Raw genomic sequence first — 18,169 nt, 5'->3', positions numbered from 1 at the left:
CCTGATCATCAGGTCCAGGTTTCTCTCCTGTCCTCCATGTTGGAACCAGAACCTGGTTCTGCTGCTGGAGAACCTGAATGAAATCAGACAAAGATGGCGTCAAACGTCTGAGCTGCTTTGACTTTGAGGGTATCAATGAAAGGTTAAAGGTCATTTTAAGGCCGGTTGACCTTTAACCTTTCATTGATATCCTTAAAGTCAAAGCAGCTCAGACGTTTGACGCTGACTAGAAGAAGGGGGAGGGGCTTCACTCAGGTGCAGACAGCTGGTGCAAGAGTCCGTTTCCATGGTAACGGCGTGTGTTGCTGCAGGTGCGTCCTGTGACCAAGGTGTGTGTGAGCTGAGTGTGTGTGTCGTGGAGAAGATCCAGGAGAGGAGCTGCCTGAGGAGCAGCCGACCCGTCAGCTACAGGTGGGTCCAGAACCAGAACCAGTAGAACCTCCTGAACCAGAACCAGGTCCAGAACCACTAGGACCTGATCTATATAGACCTAGAGGTGATAGTTAAGCCCCGCCCCCTGACAGGTGCCTCTTTCTCTCCAGGCCTCTGTGCGTCTCTGAGCTGCTCGCCCAGCAGCACCTCGCCTGCGTTAGCAACCTGTCCTGGAGCACCAATCAGCATCGAGCCTGGGCCAGGGAGGCGGAGCTCAGCCTGCCGGGTCAGAGGTCGCTGCCCAGGGTCAACCTGCTGCTTATTGGCTGGCTGAGAGCGGGGCGGGCCGGAGAGTGGAGGCTGGAGGACGGCAGCGGCAGCGTGAGGTGTGAGGTGAGGAGCAGGGGGCGGGGCTTGGTGCAGGTAGGCGTGTCCAGGTGACAGATCAAAGGCAGCGTCATACTCAGGTGTTCTGAGCGCGCTCAGTTGGGATTAAGTAGACCAGCTGATTGGCTCCATTTCTCCTGGATAAAGCCTCCGTTTCCCACAATCCTCATGGAGGCTAGCTAGCTGGAGGAGCTAACAGCGCCTCCTTCAGGGCAGCAGCTGCCAGTGCAGGACAGAGTGACACGCTGGTCGTCCTGGCAACCAGGTGTGCTGGCTCCCCACCTCTCCAGCTCCATGAGAACATCGAGTCCAACTAGATACCAACTGGACCAGTGGAGCCCAAAGTGGGTCCTGGAGGCCCGGCAGTCCCTCCCTGGTGCTAACAGCAGCAGGTCCTCTTAGGCCTCTAATGATCCGTCATCTGATCCAGGTGAGTTAAACCAGGTACAGAACTAAAACATGCAGGATGCCGGGCCTCCAGGAGCCACTGTGGGCTCCACTGGACTCGATACTGTTGAAAACGAGACATTTCCACCTGCTGCTCGTTGTTCTCTCAGGTCCGTTAATGTCGCGTGTAAAGGTGGAACCATAAAGACAAACAGTTCAACTTCACAACCAACCAGAGTTTATTCAGTCAAATGCATAAAATCAGACCAACATGATGATCAGGACCCAAAGCCAGGAAGGAAACATGAATTAGCTGAGAACAAAATATGGAGACTCTCCTTCAGAGACCACTGAGTTAACACAGATCCTCCACCCAGCGATCTGATTGGCTGTTTTAGCTTGTTCGTTACTGTACAATAGTCAGCCCCACCCATAACTCACCCCTGACTGACTACTGACCAGTTCTCTGTCTAACAGGTCCGGAAAATCTCTAAAACCCGGGTCTTACCCTAGAAAGAGGTTTATAGGAGATATTCTTTTCAAACTGGTGGTGGAGAAAACTCGTCTAGCTCTAACTACCTTCAAATCCAGAAGTTATGACCCTTTCCAGTTGAGAAGCAGTCAACAGAGTAGCCCTCACTGCTGCATAGCTTCTACAACCACTCCTGTTAACGGTAGCTTTTCTCCTTAAAATACCGGCACTTGTTACCAGCTAGATTAGATTTAGTGACTTAGACTAAATTCCCAAGGTCATTATTTTTACTCTCACCAAGTACGAAGCCACCACATCACTAGAATCATGTATGTGTATTTTACTATAATTAGGGGAAACTACAATGATCAGATGACACCATTAATCTCAATGTCCACAATTATCATTGGAATTTTTAATATGTAATTTATTAAGCAAGCTTTAGCAGGGGTAAAATGACAAACAGATTAACTTACAGGGATTATAAAATCGTAATAAGTAATAATTCCGAAATTAAAATCAATCACAACCTTTTCTAATTTCTATCCCTGCACTATGTTACTAGTTTAACTAAGCGAGGCTTTTGGGGGCAGCTAAACTCACACCCAGATGACATTTGGTCCCGGCAGCAGAAATCCTCAAGTGTCCTTGGTCAGAGTCTTTGTCCTGTCAAGGCCAAGTCCTCTTCCAGAATAGAAGCAAAGCAGAACCGTCCGTTGTCCTTAACGCACAGAATCTTCGTCAATCAGTGACCTTTGTCTTTTCTCCAAGTCTGCTGCAATAGAGTGGGGATCGTTGGGTTGAGGCAGAGGCGTTGGTCGAATCAGGAACCAGGGCTGGGGGCAGATGGATCTTGTCCCTTCTTAGCGGCGTGAAGTCTCAGCTTCCCCTCGGTTCCAGGGTGCGGTCCTCTGCTGGTCTTCAATCTGCATCCTCTTGTTAGCTCCTCCAGCGCCGCGGACAAAGAACAGTTTCTTCCCTTGTCTGCTGGTTTTTATACTTTCTCAGCCCACAGTTGTGTATGGGAGAGGTTTAGTAACTCTTGGAACATTTCAGTCTGTGGAAAGCCCCATCCTTTCCCAATCATCATCTCTTTTGTGACTTTTTGGTACTTCCCATTTTCCACTGGCCATCTGGTAACTTACTTCCCTTTCTGAGCCTCCCCAGGCCCCCGCCCAGTTGCGACACAGTCCAAGAGCAGAACCTGCCTTTCTTTCTCACGAACCTAAATCTTCAGTCATCACGTTTCTTTAATTTACTGTAAAACATAATTCTATACTTATAGAACATAAACAGTTTATCACTATAACAACTCATAACTCTCAGTATGATCCTCTATCATTCGACTCAAGCTGTAAAATCAGTTTCTAATCATCAACAATCACCACACTTTACTTCAATACTCCTCACACTAAAATCAATTTTTTACCGTCATTCAGATCACGGGTACAGAATACATTTTTTCAACCGTACATTACAGATTATTCCATCCATTACATTTGTATATATTTTATTAATCTTTTAATCATCATTAAATCAATATACAAGATTACTGTCATGTCACAGGCCTTTATACTCCGTTTTCTGCGTGTACCTGGTAAGATCTCACCACTTTATGCCAGTTTTCACAACAAGCTCCATTACTTTTATATCCAGGTGTGTTTCTACTGTCTGACGTTTAGAGGTGGAATCAACCAGCCGTCATGTTGCTGTTTGCAGCCAGAGACCCTGCAGGTGATACAACGATGGATCTGCCCTCTGTCTAATCTAATCAGTGTTTCTCATTTTAACCTGGTTCTGAACCCACAGAGCTCTCCTGACCTCTGACCTCTGACCCAGGGCATCAAACTGCAGAGTGTAATTATACAAATTAACACGTTTCATATAATATCTTCAAACTCTTATAAAACAGACATGAGCCGTTTCAATACCAAAACATCTGTTACAGTCAGTATGTTCTGATTGGTTATAATGAACTGAAACATTTTCAGATGATTTTATGACTTATAGACTATTAAGAATGTGATCCAATATAGAAACTACTGATTAGACTAATATTAATCAAATTGTTACCCTTATATCTAAGAAAATGTTCTACATATTAAGTTATATATTGATCAAACTATGAATCTAAATCAAACCTAAACTCAGGACTAAAACAATCAGGATCCGTCTAACATTTTAACATGAACTAAAGTTAAACATCATTAAAATTAGCAGAATGACACTGATATTTCCAACAATACCATCTAGATACCAACTAGATACCATCTAGTTACCATCTAGATACCAACTAGATAAAATCTAGATACCATCTATATCAATCAATCAATCAATCAAATTTTATTTGTATAGACCATTTCAGCAGCAAGGCATTTCAAAGTGCTTTACATAATTAAAATGGAAACAGAAAGATTTAAAAACATGAAAACATCAAAAACATTACATCATTAGAAAAACGGTGAGAAAGAGAAATAAAGAGAAAGTAATAAAAAGATAAAAGGAAAAGATAAAAATATTTAAAAAGATAAAAACATTAAAAACATCAAATACATTGAAGACATCAAACCCACTCTAACCCTAATTTAGCCATAAGCAGCTCTAACCAGGTGGGTTTTAAGTTGAGATTTAAAGGCTCTCAGTGTTTCAGCTGTTTTACAGTTTTCTGGAAGTTTGTTCCAAATCTGTGGTGCATAGAAACTGAATGCTGCTTCTCCTCGTTTGGTTCTGGTTCTGGATGCAGAGCAGAACCAGAACCAGAAGATCTGAGGGGTCTAGACGGTTGGTACAGCAATAACAGATCTTTAATGTATTGTGGTGCTAAACCGTTCAGTGATTTATAAACTAACAGTATTTTAAAGTCTATCCTCTGAGCTACAGGGAGCCAGTGTAGGGACTTTAAAACTGGTGTTATGTCTCCATCTTCCTGGTTTTAGTCAGAACAGCAGCAGCAGCTTCTGGATCAGCTGCAGCTGTTTGATTGATTTATTAGTCAGACCTGTGAAGACGCTGCTGCAGGAATCAATGCAGCTAAAGATAAACGCCTGGATGAGTTTCTCTAGATCCTGCTGAGACATCAGTCCTCTAATCCTGGAGATGTTCTTCAGGTGATAGAAGGCCGACTTTGTGACTGTCTTAATGTGGCTCTGAAGGTTCAGGTCAGAGTCCATCACTACTCCCAGGTTTCGGGCTGATTGCTGGTTTTCAGTTGTAATAACTGAAGCTGAGCATTGACTCTAGTTCGCTCCTCTTTAGGTCCAAAGATAATAACTTCAGTTTGTTTCTGTTCAGCTGGAGAAAGTTTTGGCTCATCCACACATTGATCTGTTCTAAGCATCTATTCAGTGATTGGATGGGGTCAAAGGTCACCTGGTGACATCATAATGTAGAGCTGTGTATCATAGTTATGGTAGCTGATCCTATTTCCTGCTATAACCTGAGCCAGTGGGAGCATATAAATATTGAAAAGAAGGGGTCCTAGGATTGAACCTTGGGGTACCCCACATGTGACCTTTGACCTCTCTGATGAGAAGTTTCCAACTGAAACAAAGAAATCCCTGTTCTTTATGTAAGATTCAAACCAGTTGAGCACTGGACCGGAGAGTCCGACCCAACTCTCCAGTCGATTCAGTAAAATGTCGTGGTCAACAGTGTCAAAAGCAGCACTGAGGTCCAACAGAACCAGCACTGTGGTTCTCCCACAGTCTGTGTTTATATGGATGTCATTGAACACTTTGACTAGGCCGTCTCCGTGCTGTGGTGAGACCGAAAACCAGACTGGAAGGAGTCAAAGCGATTCATTATTGTTAGGAAGTTATTTAACTGTTTAAAAACTGCTTTTTCAATAACTTTGCTGATGAATGGGAGGTCAGAGATCGGCCTGTAATTCTGCAGTAGCGATTTGTCCAGATTGTTCTTTTTTATCAGTGGTTTGATAACTGCTGTTTTCAAAGCCTGGGGGAAAACACCTGAAGAGAGCGATGAGTTACTATTTGGATCAGATCATTAATGACAGGCAGGACTTTCTTAAAGAAATGTGTGGCTAGGACATCCAGACAGCAGGAACTGGAGATTCACTGACTTATCATTTCTTCTAGGGTTTTATAATGAAGTACTTGAAACTGGGTCATTTTTCCTGCATTTGTTGTGTTTGGGCATAGCATTGATACTGGCTTTGGAGTGGATGAGCAGATTAATCCTCTGATCTTTTGAATTTTCTCTGAAAAGAAACTGGAGAACTTGTTGCAGGCATTAGATTGAAGTTCAGGTGGTGACGTCATAGGAGGGTTTGTGAGCCTGTCAGCAGCAGCAAATAAAGCTCGAGCATTGTTAATGTTTTTGTTTATGACATCTACAAAGAAAGCCTCTCTTGCATGTTTTAGTGTTGAGTGATAGTTACGTAGTCTTTCTTTATAGATGTCACAATAAACGTGAAGTTGAGTTTTGCGCCATTTCCGTTCGGCCCTACGGCAGAGTTGTCTTGCAGATTGAACTGTTTGTGCATTTCTCCATGGAGATTTCTTCCTACCAGACACAACCTTCACTTTAATGGGGGCAATGTAATCAATGATATCTGAAAGTTTGCACTGAAAATCATCTACCAACTTATCTACGTCATTATAGCTTAAGGACGAGGAAGAAGAGGAGATTTGATTAAATGTTTCTGCTGTGTTTTCTGTGAAAAACGTTTTGTGATAGTAGCTGTTTGTCCAAGTGGGTTAACGGATAAAGAACATTCAAAGATAACAGCAAAGTGATCCGACAGGTGACATCAGTTACAGAGACATTGGAAACATTCACACCCTCACTGATAACCAGGTCCAGTGTGTGTCCATGAGTGTGTGTTGCTTGTTTGACATGTTGTGTTAAACCAAAACTCTCTAATATATTAAACAGCTTTTTTGCCCCTCGGTCTTCAGGTTGTCAACATGAATGTTGAAATCACCGTCAATTATTAAACAATCATAATCAATGCATATCAGAGATAGAAGTTCATTGAAGTCCGTAAAGAAATTTTCCTCATATGTTGGTGTTTTGTAGAGAGTTAGTGTCAAAGTCCGTTTGTGGCCTTTTACCTCTATACCAACATATTCAAAGGACGTGAAATTACCCAAAGAGATTTTACTACAGTTCATGGTATTATTAAATATTGAAGCCACGCCTCCTCCTTTTTTGTGTTTTCTATTCTCTAACTAGAGAATATATACTAACTAGATACCAACTAGATACTAACTATATACCATCTACATACTAACTAGTTACCATCTAGATACTAATTAGATATCATCTAGATACTGTTAAGGAAGAAAATATTAAAATATTTAACTTTAGAAAAACTTTGGCTCTCTCTTCCTCTAGTCCAAGGTCCTCTCGGCGAGCCACGTGTGGCCACAAGGAAACAACAATGCGTGTTGACGTCACAGAATTACACAGTTTAATCCAATAAGAAACAACTTATGATTTAACAACAAAACTGCAGAACAGCAGTAACATACATTCATTACCTGAGACAAAAATAGGAAAAGAAAAGCAAAGACTCGTCTTTGGAGAGAGCTGGTGCAAAAAGGCAAAAATAGTAGCAGCTATCTACCTTATTACTCCAGCGCACGAACTTTTGTATTGTAGGTGTGTCTTTTTTTAAATTTTCAAGAAAGGCGTGCCTCTGCTTGACCAACTAAAAACTACCTTGAACCTTCAGAAAAACTTAGAACGTCCCCTAAATCACTGCTGTGAACAAAGGCCATTTGCTCTTTTGTTTCACAAACGAAGAGGAGAGCCTCATCCTGAACTCCTGTGGTTTTAAAACCATCTGGATACGGGATATGCAGAGAAAAGTATTTCACAGATATGTGTGAAAACTGGCGTCTCTCCCGCTCTTTTCCTTACATTGATTCTCAGGAACAGACTTAAATTCTGAAATTAGTTTAAGGAAAGTTTATCTTAACAAACCCAGTTTTGCTTCTCTGCACTCAGCACCCCAAAAGATTGCGTCCTGCCTTAAACCAAAAATAACACATAAAATCAACAGAACAAAATGAGGTTCCATTCCTTTTTCTAACCTATGAAACATAATATTCAATCCTAAGTATACAAGTTAACACAATCATTTTCCAAAACCCCATTTAGCATAAATCCTGAGCAATTTTCTAATACAGACAAAACATTTTCTTTTAATTCTAACAGTCAGAAATAACACAGTTTTCAAATCCATTCATCATCGTCTAAATTAATTCTACAACTAAATAATATAAGTTCCATCAGAGCATGCTATCTATAACTAAGAAAAATATCTTGTAAATTAACTGTTAGTGGTTCAAAATCTTCACACAACCCAGATATTCACAGAAGGATTGTGATCTCCTGTGAACTCGGCAAGTTCCTGTTTCCCAAGGTAGTTTAAATGATACTGGCCTCTACTTTCCTGCATATGTTAATCCATGGCCTCCTGTCCTATGTGTTACAACCACAGGGGTCCAAGGAGAAGCTCTACAGATCACCCCATTTTCCTTGGTACTTTTGAATACTTACCCAGCAATAGTTTAATTTTAAATCACTAACAGAAACCTGTTCAAAGTTTAAAGATTTGTTCAAAAAAGATCAAATCGTATTAAACACTGAAAATAATCATATTTTCTCAAAAATACTAACTAGATACCATCTAGATACTAACTAGATACCAACATAATACCATCTAGATACCATCTAGATACTAACTAGATACCAACATAATACCATCTAGATACCATCTAGATACTAACTAGTTACCATCTAGATACTAACTAGATATCAACTTGATACCGTCTAGATACCAACTTGATACCATCTAGATACTAACTAGATACCAACATAATACCAACTAGATACCATCTAGATACTAACTAGATACCAACATAATACCATCTAGATACCATCTAGATACTAACTAGATATCAACATAATACCATCTAGATACTAACTAGTTACCATCTAGATACTAACTAGATATCAACATAATACCATCTAGATACCATCTAGATACTAACTAGATACCAACATAATACCAACTAGATACCATCTAGATACTAACTAGATACCAACATAATACCATCTAGATACCATCTAGATACTAACTAGATATCAACATAATACCATCTAGATACTAACTAGTTACCATCTAGATACTAACTAGATATCAACATAATACCATCTAGATACCATCTAGATACTAACTAGATACCAACATAATACCATCTAGATACCATCTAGATACTAACTAGATATCAACATAATACCATCTAGATACCATCTAGATACTAACTAGTTACCATCTAGATACTAACTAGATATCAACTTGATACCGTCTAGATACCATCTAGATACCATCTAGATACTAACTAGTTACCATCTAGATACTAACTAGATATCAACTTGATACCGTCTAGATACCATCTAGATACCATCTAGATACTAACTAGTTACCATCTAGATACTAACTACATATCAACATAATACCATCTAGATACCATCTAGATACTAACTAGATACCAACATAATACCATCTAGATACCATCTAGATACTAACTAGATATCAACATAATACCATCTAGATACCATCTAGATACTAACTAGTTACCATCTAGATACTAACTAGATATCAACTTGATACCGTCTAGATACCATCTAGATACCATCTAGATACTAACTAGTTACCATCTAGATACTAACTAGATATCAACATAATACCATCTAGATACTAACTAGTTACCATCTAGATACTAACTAGATATCAACTTGATACCGTCTAGATACGATCTAGATACCATCTAGATACTAACTAGTTACCATCTAGATACTAACTAGATATCAACTTGATACCGTCTAGATACCATCTAGATACCATCTAGATACTAACTAGTTACCATCTAGATACTAACTAGATACCAACATAATACCATCTAGATACCATCTAGATACTAACTAGATACCAACATAATACCATCTAGATACCATCTAGATACTAACTAGATATCAACATAATACCATCTAGATACCATCTAGATACTAACTAGTTACCATCTAGATACTAACTAGATATCAACTTGATACCGTCTAGATACCATCTAGATACCATCTAGATACTAACTAGTTACCATCTAGATACTAACTAGTTACCATCTAGATACTAACTAGATATCAACATAATACCATCTAGATACCATCTAGATACTAACTAGATACCAACATAATACCATCTAGATACCATCTAGATACTAACTAGATATCAACATAATACCATCTAGATACCATCTAGATACTAACTAGTTACCATCTAGATACTAACTAGATATCAACTTGATACCGTCTAGATACCATCTAGATACCATCTAGATACTAACTAGTTACCATCTAGATACTAACTAGATATCAACTTGATACCGTCTAGATACCATCTAGATACTAACTAGTTACCATCTAGATACTAACTAGATATCAACTTGATACCGTCTAGATACCATCTAGATACCATCTAGATACTAACTAGTTACCATCTAGATACTAACTAGATATCAACATAATACCATCTAGATACCATCTAGATACTAACTAGATATCAACATAATACCATCTAGATACCATCTAGATACTAACTAGATATCAACATAATACCATCTAGATACCATCTAGATACTAACTAGTTACCATCTAGATACTAACTAGATATCAACATAATACCATCTAGATACCATCTAGATACTAACTAGATATCAACATAATACCATCTAGATACCATCTAGATACTAACTAGTTACCATCTAGATACTAACTAGATATCAACTTGATACCGTCTAGATACCATCTAGATATCATCTAGATACTAACTAGTTACCATCTAGATACTAACTAGATATCAACATAATACCATCTAGATACCATCTAGATACTAACTAGTTACCATCTAGATACTAACTAGATATCAACTTGATACCGTCTAGATACCATCTAGATACTAACTAGTTACCATCTAGATACTAACTAGTTACCATCTAGATACTAACTAGATATCAACATAATACCATCTAGATACCATCTAGATACTAACTAGATACCAACATAATACCATCTAGATACCATCTAGATACTAACTAGATATCAACATAATACCATCTAGATACCATCTAGATACTAACTAGTTACCATCTAGATACTAACTAGATATCAACTTGATACCGTCTAGATACCATCTAGATACCATCTAGATACTAACTAGTTACCATCTAGATACTAACTAGATATCAACTTGATACCGTCTAGATACCATCTAGATACCATCTAGATACTAACTAGTTACCATCTAGATACTAACTAGATATCAACTTGATACCGTCTAGATACCATCTAGATACCATCTAGATACTAACTAGTTACCATCTAGATACTAACTAGATATCAACATAATACCATCTAGATACCATCTAGATACTAACTAGATATCAACATAATACCATCTAGATACCATCTAGATACTAACTAGATATCAACATAATACCATCTAGATACCATCTAGATACTAACTAGTTACCATCTAGATACTAACTAGATATCAACATAATACCATCTAGATACCATCTAGATACTAACTAGATATCAACATAATACCATCTAGATACCATCTAGATACTAACTAGTTACCATCTAGATACTAACTAGATATCAACTTGATACCGTCTAGATACCATCTAGATATCATCTAGATACTAACTAGTTACCATCTAGATACTAACTAGATATCAACTTGATACCGTCTAGATACCAACTTGATACCATCTAGATACTATCTAGATGTTATAAATGTTATACTAACCAGATAGTAACTAGATACCAACTAGATAGTAACTAGATACCAACTTGATACTATCTAGATAACAACTAGTTACCATCTAGATACTAATTAGATATAATCTAGATACTAATTAGATATCATCTACATACTATCTAGATACTAACCAGATACTAACTAGATACCAACTAGATAGTAACTAGATACCATCTATATACTAACTAGATACCATCTAGATACTAACTAGTTACCATCTAGATACCATCTAGATACTAACTAGTTACCAACTAGATACCAACTAGATAGTAACTAGATACCAACTAGATAGTAACTAGATATCATCTATATACAAACTAGATACCATCTAGATACTAACTAGATACCAACTTGATACCATCTAGATACCATCTAGTTACCATCTAGATACTAATTAGATATCATCTAGATACTAACTAGATACCATCTAGATACTAACTAGATACATCTAGGTACTAACTAGATACCAACTAGATACTAACTAGATACCAACATAATACCATCTAGATACGAACTAGATACCAACTTGATACCATCTAGATACTAACTAGTTACCAACTAGATACCAACTAGATAGTAACTAGATATCATCTATATACAAACTAGATACCATCTAGATACGAACTAGATACCAACTTGATACCATCTAGATACTAACTAGTTACCAACTAGATACCAACTAGATAGTAACTAGATATCATCTATATACAAACTAGATACCATCTAGATACGAACTAGATACCAACTTGATACCATCTAGATACTAACTAGTTACCAACTAGATACCAACTAGATAGTAACTAGATATCATCTATATACAAACTAGATACCATCTAGATACTAACTAGATACCAACTTGATACCATCTAGTTACCATCTAGATACTAATTAGATATCATCTAGATACTAACTAGATACCATCTAGATACTAACTAGATACCAACTTGATACCATCTAGTTACCATCTAGATACTAATTAGATATCATCTAGATACTAACTAGATACCATCTAGATACTAACTAGATACCAACTAGATACTAACTAGATACCAACATAATACCATCTAGATACGAACTAGATACCAACTTGATACCATCTAGATACTAACTAGTTACCATCTAGATACTATCTAGATACTAACCAGATACTAACTAGATACCAACTAGATAGTAACTATATACCATCTACATACTAACTAGTTACCATCTAGATCAGGGGTGTCAATCTCATTTTGGTTTAGGGGCCGCATACAGCTTAATCTGATCTGCAGGGGGCCACACAAGTAAACTCATTGCAAGATTAAATAGAACCAATAAAGGTGGACTTGTTTATTTTTATATTAAACGAATTTCACATTTACAAAATATATTATGAATAATCTCAGTTTTTAAGAAAGGTATCTGCAATTTCAACAATACTTTTACTAAGTTAAACATTTATTTAAGTGCATTATGCATAAGAACTGATCTCAGTGATTGTACAATGTTGCAAAACATTTATTCACAGTTTCTGGAACTTAAAAACACTGTCCTGCATCACAAAATACAACAGACAAAAATTAAGAAAAGATTTAAAATCAATTTTCAACATCTGGGAAGCAATTTGAACAAATTATCTGGCTTCACACATTTGAGATCTTAAGTGTCAGCTGTTTTAAACAGACATTTGATTAAGAACATTTGTTGATGCATAAAATGGATACATATAGAAAAACTTGCATACGTAACATGTATGTATGTTAGCATGCACGAGAAATATGAGGTTGCCAGGGCCAAAATAAAAAGCTGGTAAAGCAAAGAATCCAACTTGTTTACAGAACCTGAAGCTCAGTGCTGCCATCTGCTGTTAGTTCCGCTGCAGTGTTGCATCATGTTGTGTGCTCTGAATAAAACACAGCGCCCCTCGTGGACAGTGTAGGAACTGCAGATTTTCAATTAAACGAAGTATATGTTTTTTCATGAACAATGATAATGCATTTAGCCCCCGGGCCGGACTAAATCGTTTGGCGGGCCGGTTCCGGCCCCGTATGTTTGACACCCCTGATCTAGATACTATCTAGATACTAACCAGATACTAACTAGATACCAACTAGATAGTAACTAGATACCATCTATATACTAACTAGATACCATCTAGATACTAACTAGTTACCATCTAGATACTAATTAGATATCATCTAGATACCATCTAGATACTAACTAGATACCAACATAATACCATCTAGATACTAAAAACTAATGGTACTAGCTTCTGTCAAATTTTAATTAATCGAGTTTGATGGATTAAAATGCCACGCCCAGATCAAAATCGATGTTATCGCACACAAACACCTGTTAAACGTGCGTCATTCAATGCTTATCTATAAATGACGGTTAAATATACGTTATAAAATGCTTATCGTATAAAAACATGTGTTTTGAGTTAAATTAAGTTCTTATCAATGTAAAACAGACAGGATTCTGGAACATTCTCTTTCATATCAAACGGTTAATAAGGGGTCAGACCTTCTTTGTGACTTTTGACCCAGTTATACCAATGCAACTCCTAGACTCCACCCTCCCCCCCCAACTACAGGCAACATTCTGGAACATTCTCTCTTGCATCATATAAAATTAAGTTCTTATCAAAAAATACAGACAGCATTCTGGATTCTTCTCTTTTATATCAAATGATTAATAAGGGGTCAGGCCCTCTTTGTGACTTTTGACTCAGTTATACCCATGCAACTCCTCCTCAGCAGATCTGGAACATTCTGTCTCTTGCATCATATAAAATTAAGTTATCAATGTAAAACAGGCAGGAATCTGGAACATTGGCTGTGTCCGAATTCAGGGTCTGCATCCTTCGAAGGACTGGTCTACGTAGGACGGGTCCTTCGAAGGCCGGGAATAAACTGAGACCGGAAGTAAAATATCTGTGGATTCGGACAGGTCTAGCCTTCACCAACTGTCCCCGCCCCCACCTCAGCGTAACTCATGTTGCCAAGCAACCGTGACAGCGCGAAGCAGAGAGGAGAAAAAACAACGGAGCCGAAGTTTGTTTTTCAGTCATGTATTACTGATTTCTATATTATTCTTCACTTTTTATAGTAAAGGATGTTCCATAGTAAAAAGGAAATCTCTTAGTTTGATTATAAAATGTTCAAATGTGTACTGCACTTTTCTACAAGGAATACAAATTATTCATTTACAAATATAATACTCTCCACATCGCAGATAGGACATTACGGTTAAATAAACATATTATATTTGAAGGCTTAACTTTAATTAATCAATCAAACCGATGTGCTCTGCTTTGAAATACTTTATAAACCAAACATTTTTCAACCAGACCTGTCTGAATAATATCGGTGTTTAACTCCCACTCATTGGGGAAAGCTAGCGGGAGGTTTTATAACAATGTGCCAGGAGTTAGGCGTTTTCTCTCGGTGTACCGAACCTGGAGCGCCCGGCCGGCTGACAGCTGGAGGGGAGCTGGCTGTTAACGCAGCGGGAGCAGACAGGTCCGAAAATGTCAGAGCAATATTGCAATTAGGTGATGTAGTGATGAACCGAGCAGATATTTGAGATTTACACACTTACATTCTCGCCTAAAAACGTTCTACCAAATCACGTTGTGTCATTTAAAGTGTTATATAGCTAAATAATTTGTCGCTATTCACCGCCATTGACGCTCTGCCTGAACGCCCAGTTGGAACCCGCAATGAATTATGGGATATCGTGGGCCGTGAAGGATACACCCGACCCATCCTTCAAATCTGGGGAAAAGAAGGACGCATTTGAAGGAGTCTTTGAATTCGGACAGGCCTTGTCTCCTGGTCCACAGCGTCTCCTCATCCTCTCACCACATATCATGACAGTTCTGTCATCTGGATTATCATCTGGTTCAGTTTAACCTCTGAATAATCTCATGTTCTTGTCCAGAACCAGCAGAACCTTCAACCTGTCTGACCGGGTCAGAGGTTCTGGTTCCTTCAGCTGACCTCTGACCCTGATGGACACCGCTCTGCCTTACCTGTCTGACCTCTGACCTCTGTCTCCCCAGCTGACCTCTCCGTTCCCCCAGTGGATGAACCGTCTCGTCTTCCTGCCTCACTGGAACTACATCCCCCATGATGCCTTGGGGCAGGACCAGGACAGAGGACACCTGGAGCTGATTGGCTCTCCTGACCTGCTGGGACCCAGAGCTGAGCTGGGATTGGCTGCTGGGCCAGGAGGGGCGGGGCCTGAAGAAGGGGCGGGGCCTGATGGAGCGCTGAGCGTCAGAGAGGCTGCAGGTGTTCTGAGGACCAGGTGGGTCACCTGACCTCTGACTGGACCAGAACCAGTTAGAACTGGAACCAGTTAAATATTAATTTCCTCCAGTTTGTTAATTAATTTTCTGTTTAATGTTTTTTCTGATCGGTGATGATCAAAGAACAGAAACTGCAACAGAGGAATAAAAACAAAGATCTGATGACTATAGTTTATATCATTTGTATTTTATACAAATCAATTTGATTGATTATTGATTATAGTTTATCTATTTTAGATAAATTGATCATTTTTACTGTTTATCATATTTATACTGTGGATATTTCATAGATGCATTGATCAAATGTTTTCATGATAAGTAACCATTAAAACCAGTCAGCAGCTGTACCAGCTCCTCAGCGCCCCCTGCTGGTCACCTCCTGCTACTGCAGCCTGGTTACTAATTATTACCTGAAATAAAACATTTTATTGATGTTTTTATTGTTTAACTGGAAATAGATCAGTTACACTTTATCTAGACAGAGTTACAAATAAAAAAATCAGCTAATAAAATACATAAATAATAATAATTGATTGATTACATTTATTTTAGGGTTCAGGTGGTTTTTAGGAAACATAAATAAAAACTATTTTTATTAAATCCAGTTTAATTCAGAATAAATGATTTATTAATAATCTCAGCTGGTTCTGCTGCTCTGATAAACCTCCAGAAAAAACTGATCAGATTCCCCTCATAAAATATCAGATCAATTATTACTGGATGGTTTAATAATGATAACAGCTGCAGCAGCAAATCTCTGCATATTGATCATTGATCAGTTCAGCTCTGGGTCGTTTGTTTCTGGATAAACTGACTTGATTCTTTAATTTGTTGTTTATTTCTGTCAGAATTATGGACAAAATAATAACTGATAATTTAGGCTGCGTTCACACTGCAGCCTGAAGTGACCCTAACCCAATTTTTTGTCAAATCGGACGTTTTTTGCCAGGGCCGTTCACACTGCCAGTAAATGCGACCTGTATGTGTTCTGCAGTCTGAACGGGCCAACGACCTGAAAGTGTCCTGCATGCGCAGTAGAGGGCGCCATAGCTTCAGAGTTCTCAGTGTTCTGCCAACCGTCATAAAAAGAAGAGCTCAGTGTTTAGTAAACATGGAGGCTAACGGTGGAGCTTAGCTTACATATTTGAAGTTGTTGTCCAACCAGAGCAGCATATTAACAACTTAATCCTCATATATTCCGTCATGGTTGTTCTTTTTCTTCCCACTTACGTGTATCAGGATGCAGAATAGTGAGATTTGTAGAGAATCAGTGACGTTCAGTTCGGATGAAGGCGACCTGAACGTTAGGTCGCATTTGAATCGGATACGTATCGGATATGGGTCACATTCGAAAAGAATCTGACCTGTGCTGTTCACACTGCCAGGAAAAGATCGGATACAGGTCGCATTACGTCAAAAAAAAAAAGAAAATCAGAATTGGGTCACTTTAGGCTGCAGTGTGAACGAAGCCTTATTAGAACTTTGATTTAAATTAAACTTAAATTGATCTGATCCAACAAGATCAAAGAGAAAATAATAATTTAATGTCCTCTATTGATTAATGGGACTAAAACTCACCAAAGTCACCACAGATGTTCCAGTTATGATAATTAATTACAGATTTAGGCCCAAAATTAACTTCAATATTTTCTCACAGGTAAAAAAACAAAACAAAAAAAAAATTCACTCTATAATCCTCTGATTATAGAGTGAACTATCAGGTTATTGGTTATCAGTGATCAGGTCAATCAGGTTCAGATCAATAACTGATCAGGACCCTGGATCTTCCCTGATCAGTCTGTCCAGGTGGATTCTACCTTTTCTCCTGCTCTTCATCATCAGCTTCATCAGCGGATAGATGTTATTAAAGCTGGTTCTGGTTCTGGTTCTAACCAGCCTCTCTGCCAATGTCCCCTCTCTCTCTCAGGGTCAGAGGTCAGCAGGTGTCGGTGTGGGGTCGGGTGGGCTCGGTGTGCCCCCTGCTGGAGGTTTCAGGAAGCTTCTTCTTCTTCTTCTGTCTGGAGGACCAACAGCAGACGGTTCCGGTTCTGGTGAAGGTAGGCGACCCGATCCGGTGGGCCGGTACTGGGAGCGGGTTCTGGTGGAGATCAGAACCAGTAGAACCATCATGAGAATCATCAGCACCAGTTCTGTGCTCTGGTACCAGAACCCGACCCAGCAGAACCAGTAGATCTACTGATGATGATGATGATGTCTGGCTCCTTCGTCCTCTGAGGGGTTAGGCTGTAAGAATTAATGGGAGTCAATGTGATGAAAACACAACTGGAAGAAGAAAAGCAAAACTATTCGAATGGATCAGAAAATAACTAAAATGGCAAAGGCTCAACCAGTGATCAACCAGTAATCAGCCAGTGATCATCCAATGATCATCCAATGATCAGCC

At 38.7% G+C, this 18,169-nt stretch overlaps 1 protein-coding gene across 9 annotated transcripts in view; it reads left to right on the top strand.

Moving 5' to 3' along the window:
* The window catches only part of ctc1 (CTS telomere maintenance complex component 1), a 67,104-nt gene that overhangs the window by 1,133 nt on the left and 47,802 nt on the right, over positions 1–18,169 (top strand). For all 9 annotated transcript variants that reach the window (XM_088015562.1, XM_088015566.1, XM_088015561.1 and 6 more), the window contains exons 3-6: positions 312–411; positions 543–765; positions 15,517–15,764; positions 17,693–17,822. In XM_088015562.1, the coding sequence (XP_087871688.1) occupies positions 312–411; positions 543–765; positions 15,517–15,764; positions 17,693–17,822 (701 nt within the window). The remainder of the gene's footprint in view (positions 1–311; positions 412–542; positions 766–15,516; positions 15,765–17,692; positions 17,823–18,169) is intronic.

The sequence above is a fragment of the Poecilia mexicana genome, unplaced genomic scaffold, assembly GCF_051168715.1.
Source record: "Poecilia mexicana isolate PSO_F unplaced genomic scaffold, ASM5116871v1 scaffold_18, whole genome shotgun sequence".
Taxonomy (NCBI): domain Eukaryota; kingdom Metazoa; phylum Chordata; class Actinopteri; order Cyprinodontiformes; family Poeciliidae; genus Poecilia; species Poecilia mexicana.
Note: the sequence above shows the minus strand (reverse complement) of the source record. Positions and strands in the feature narration are given on the sequence as shown.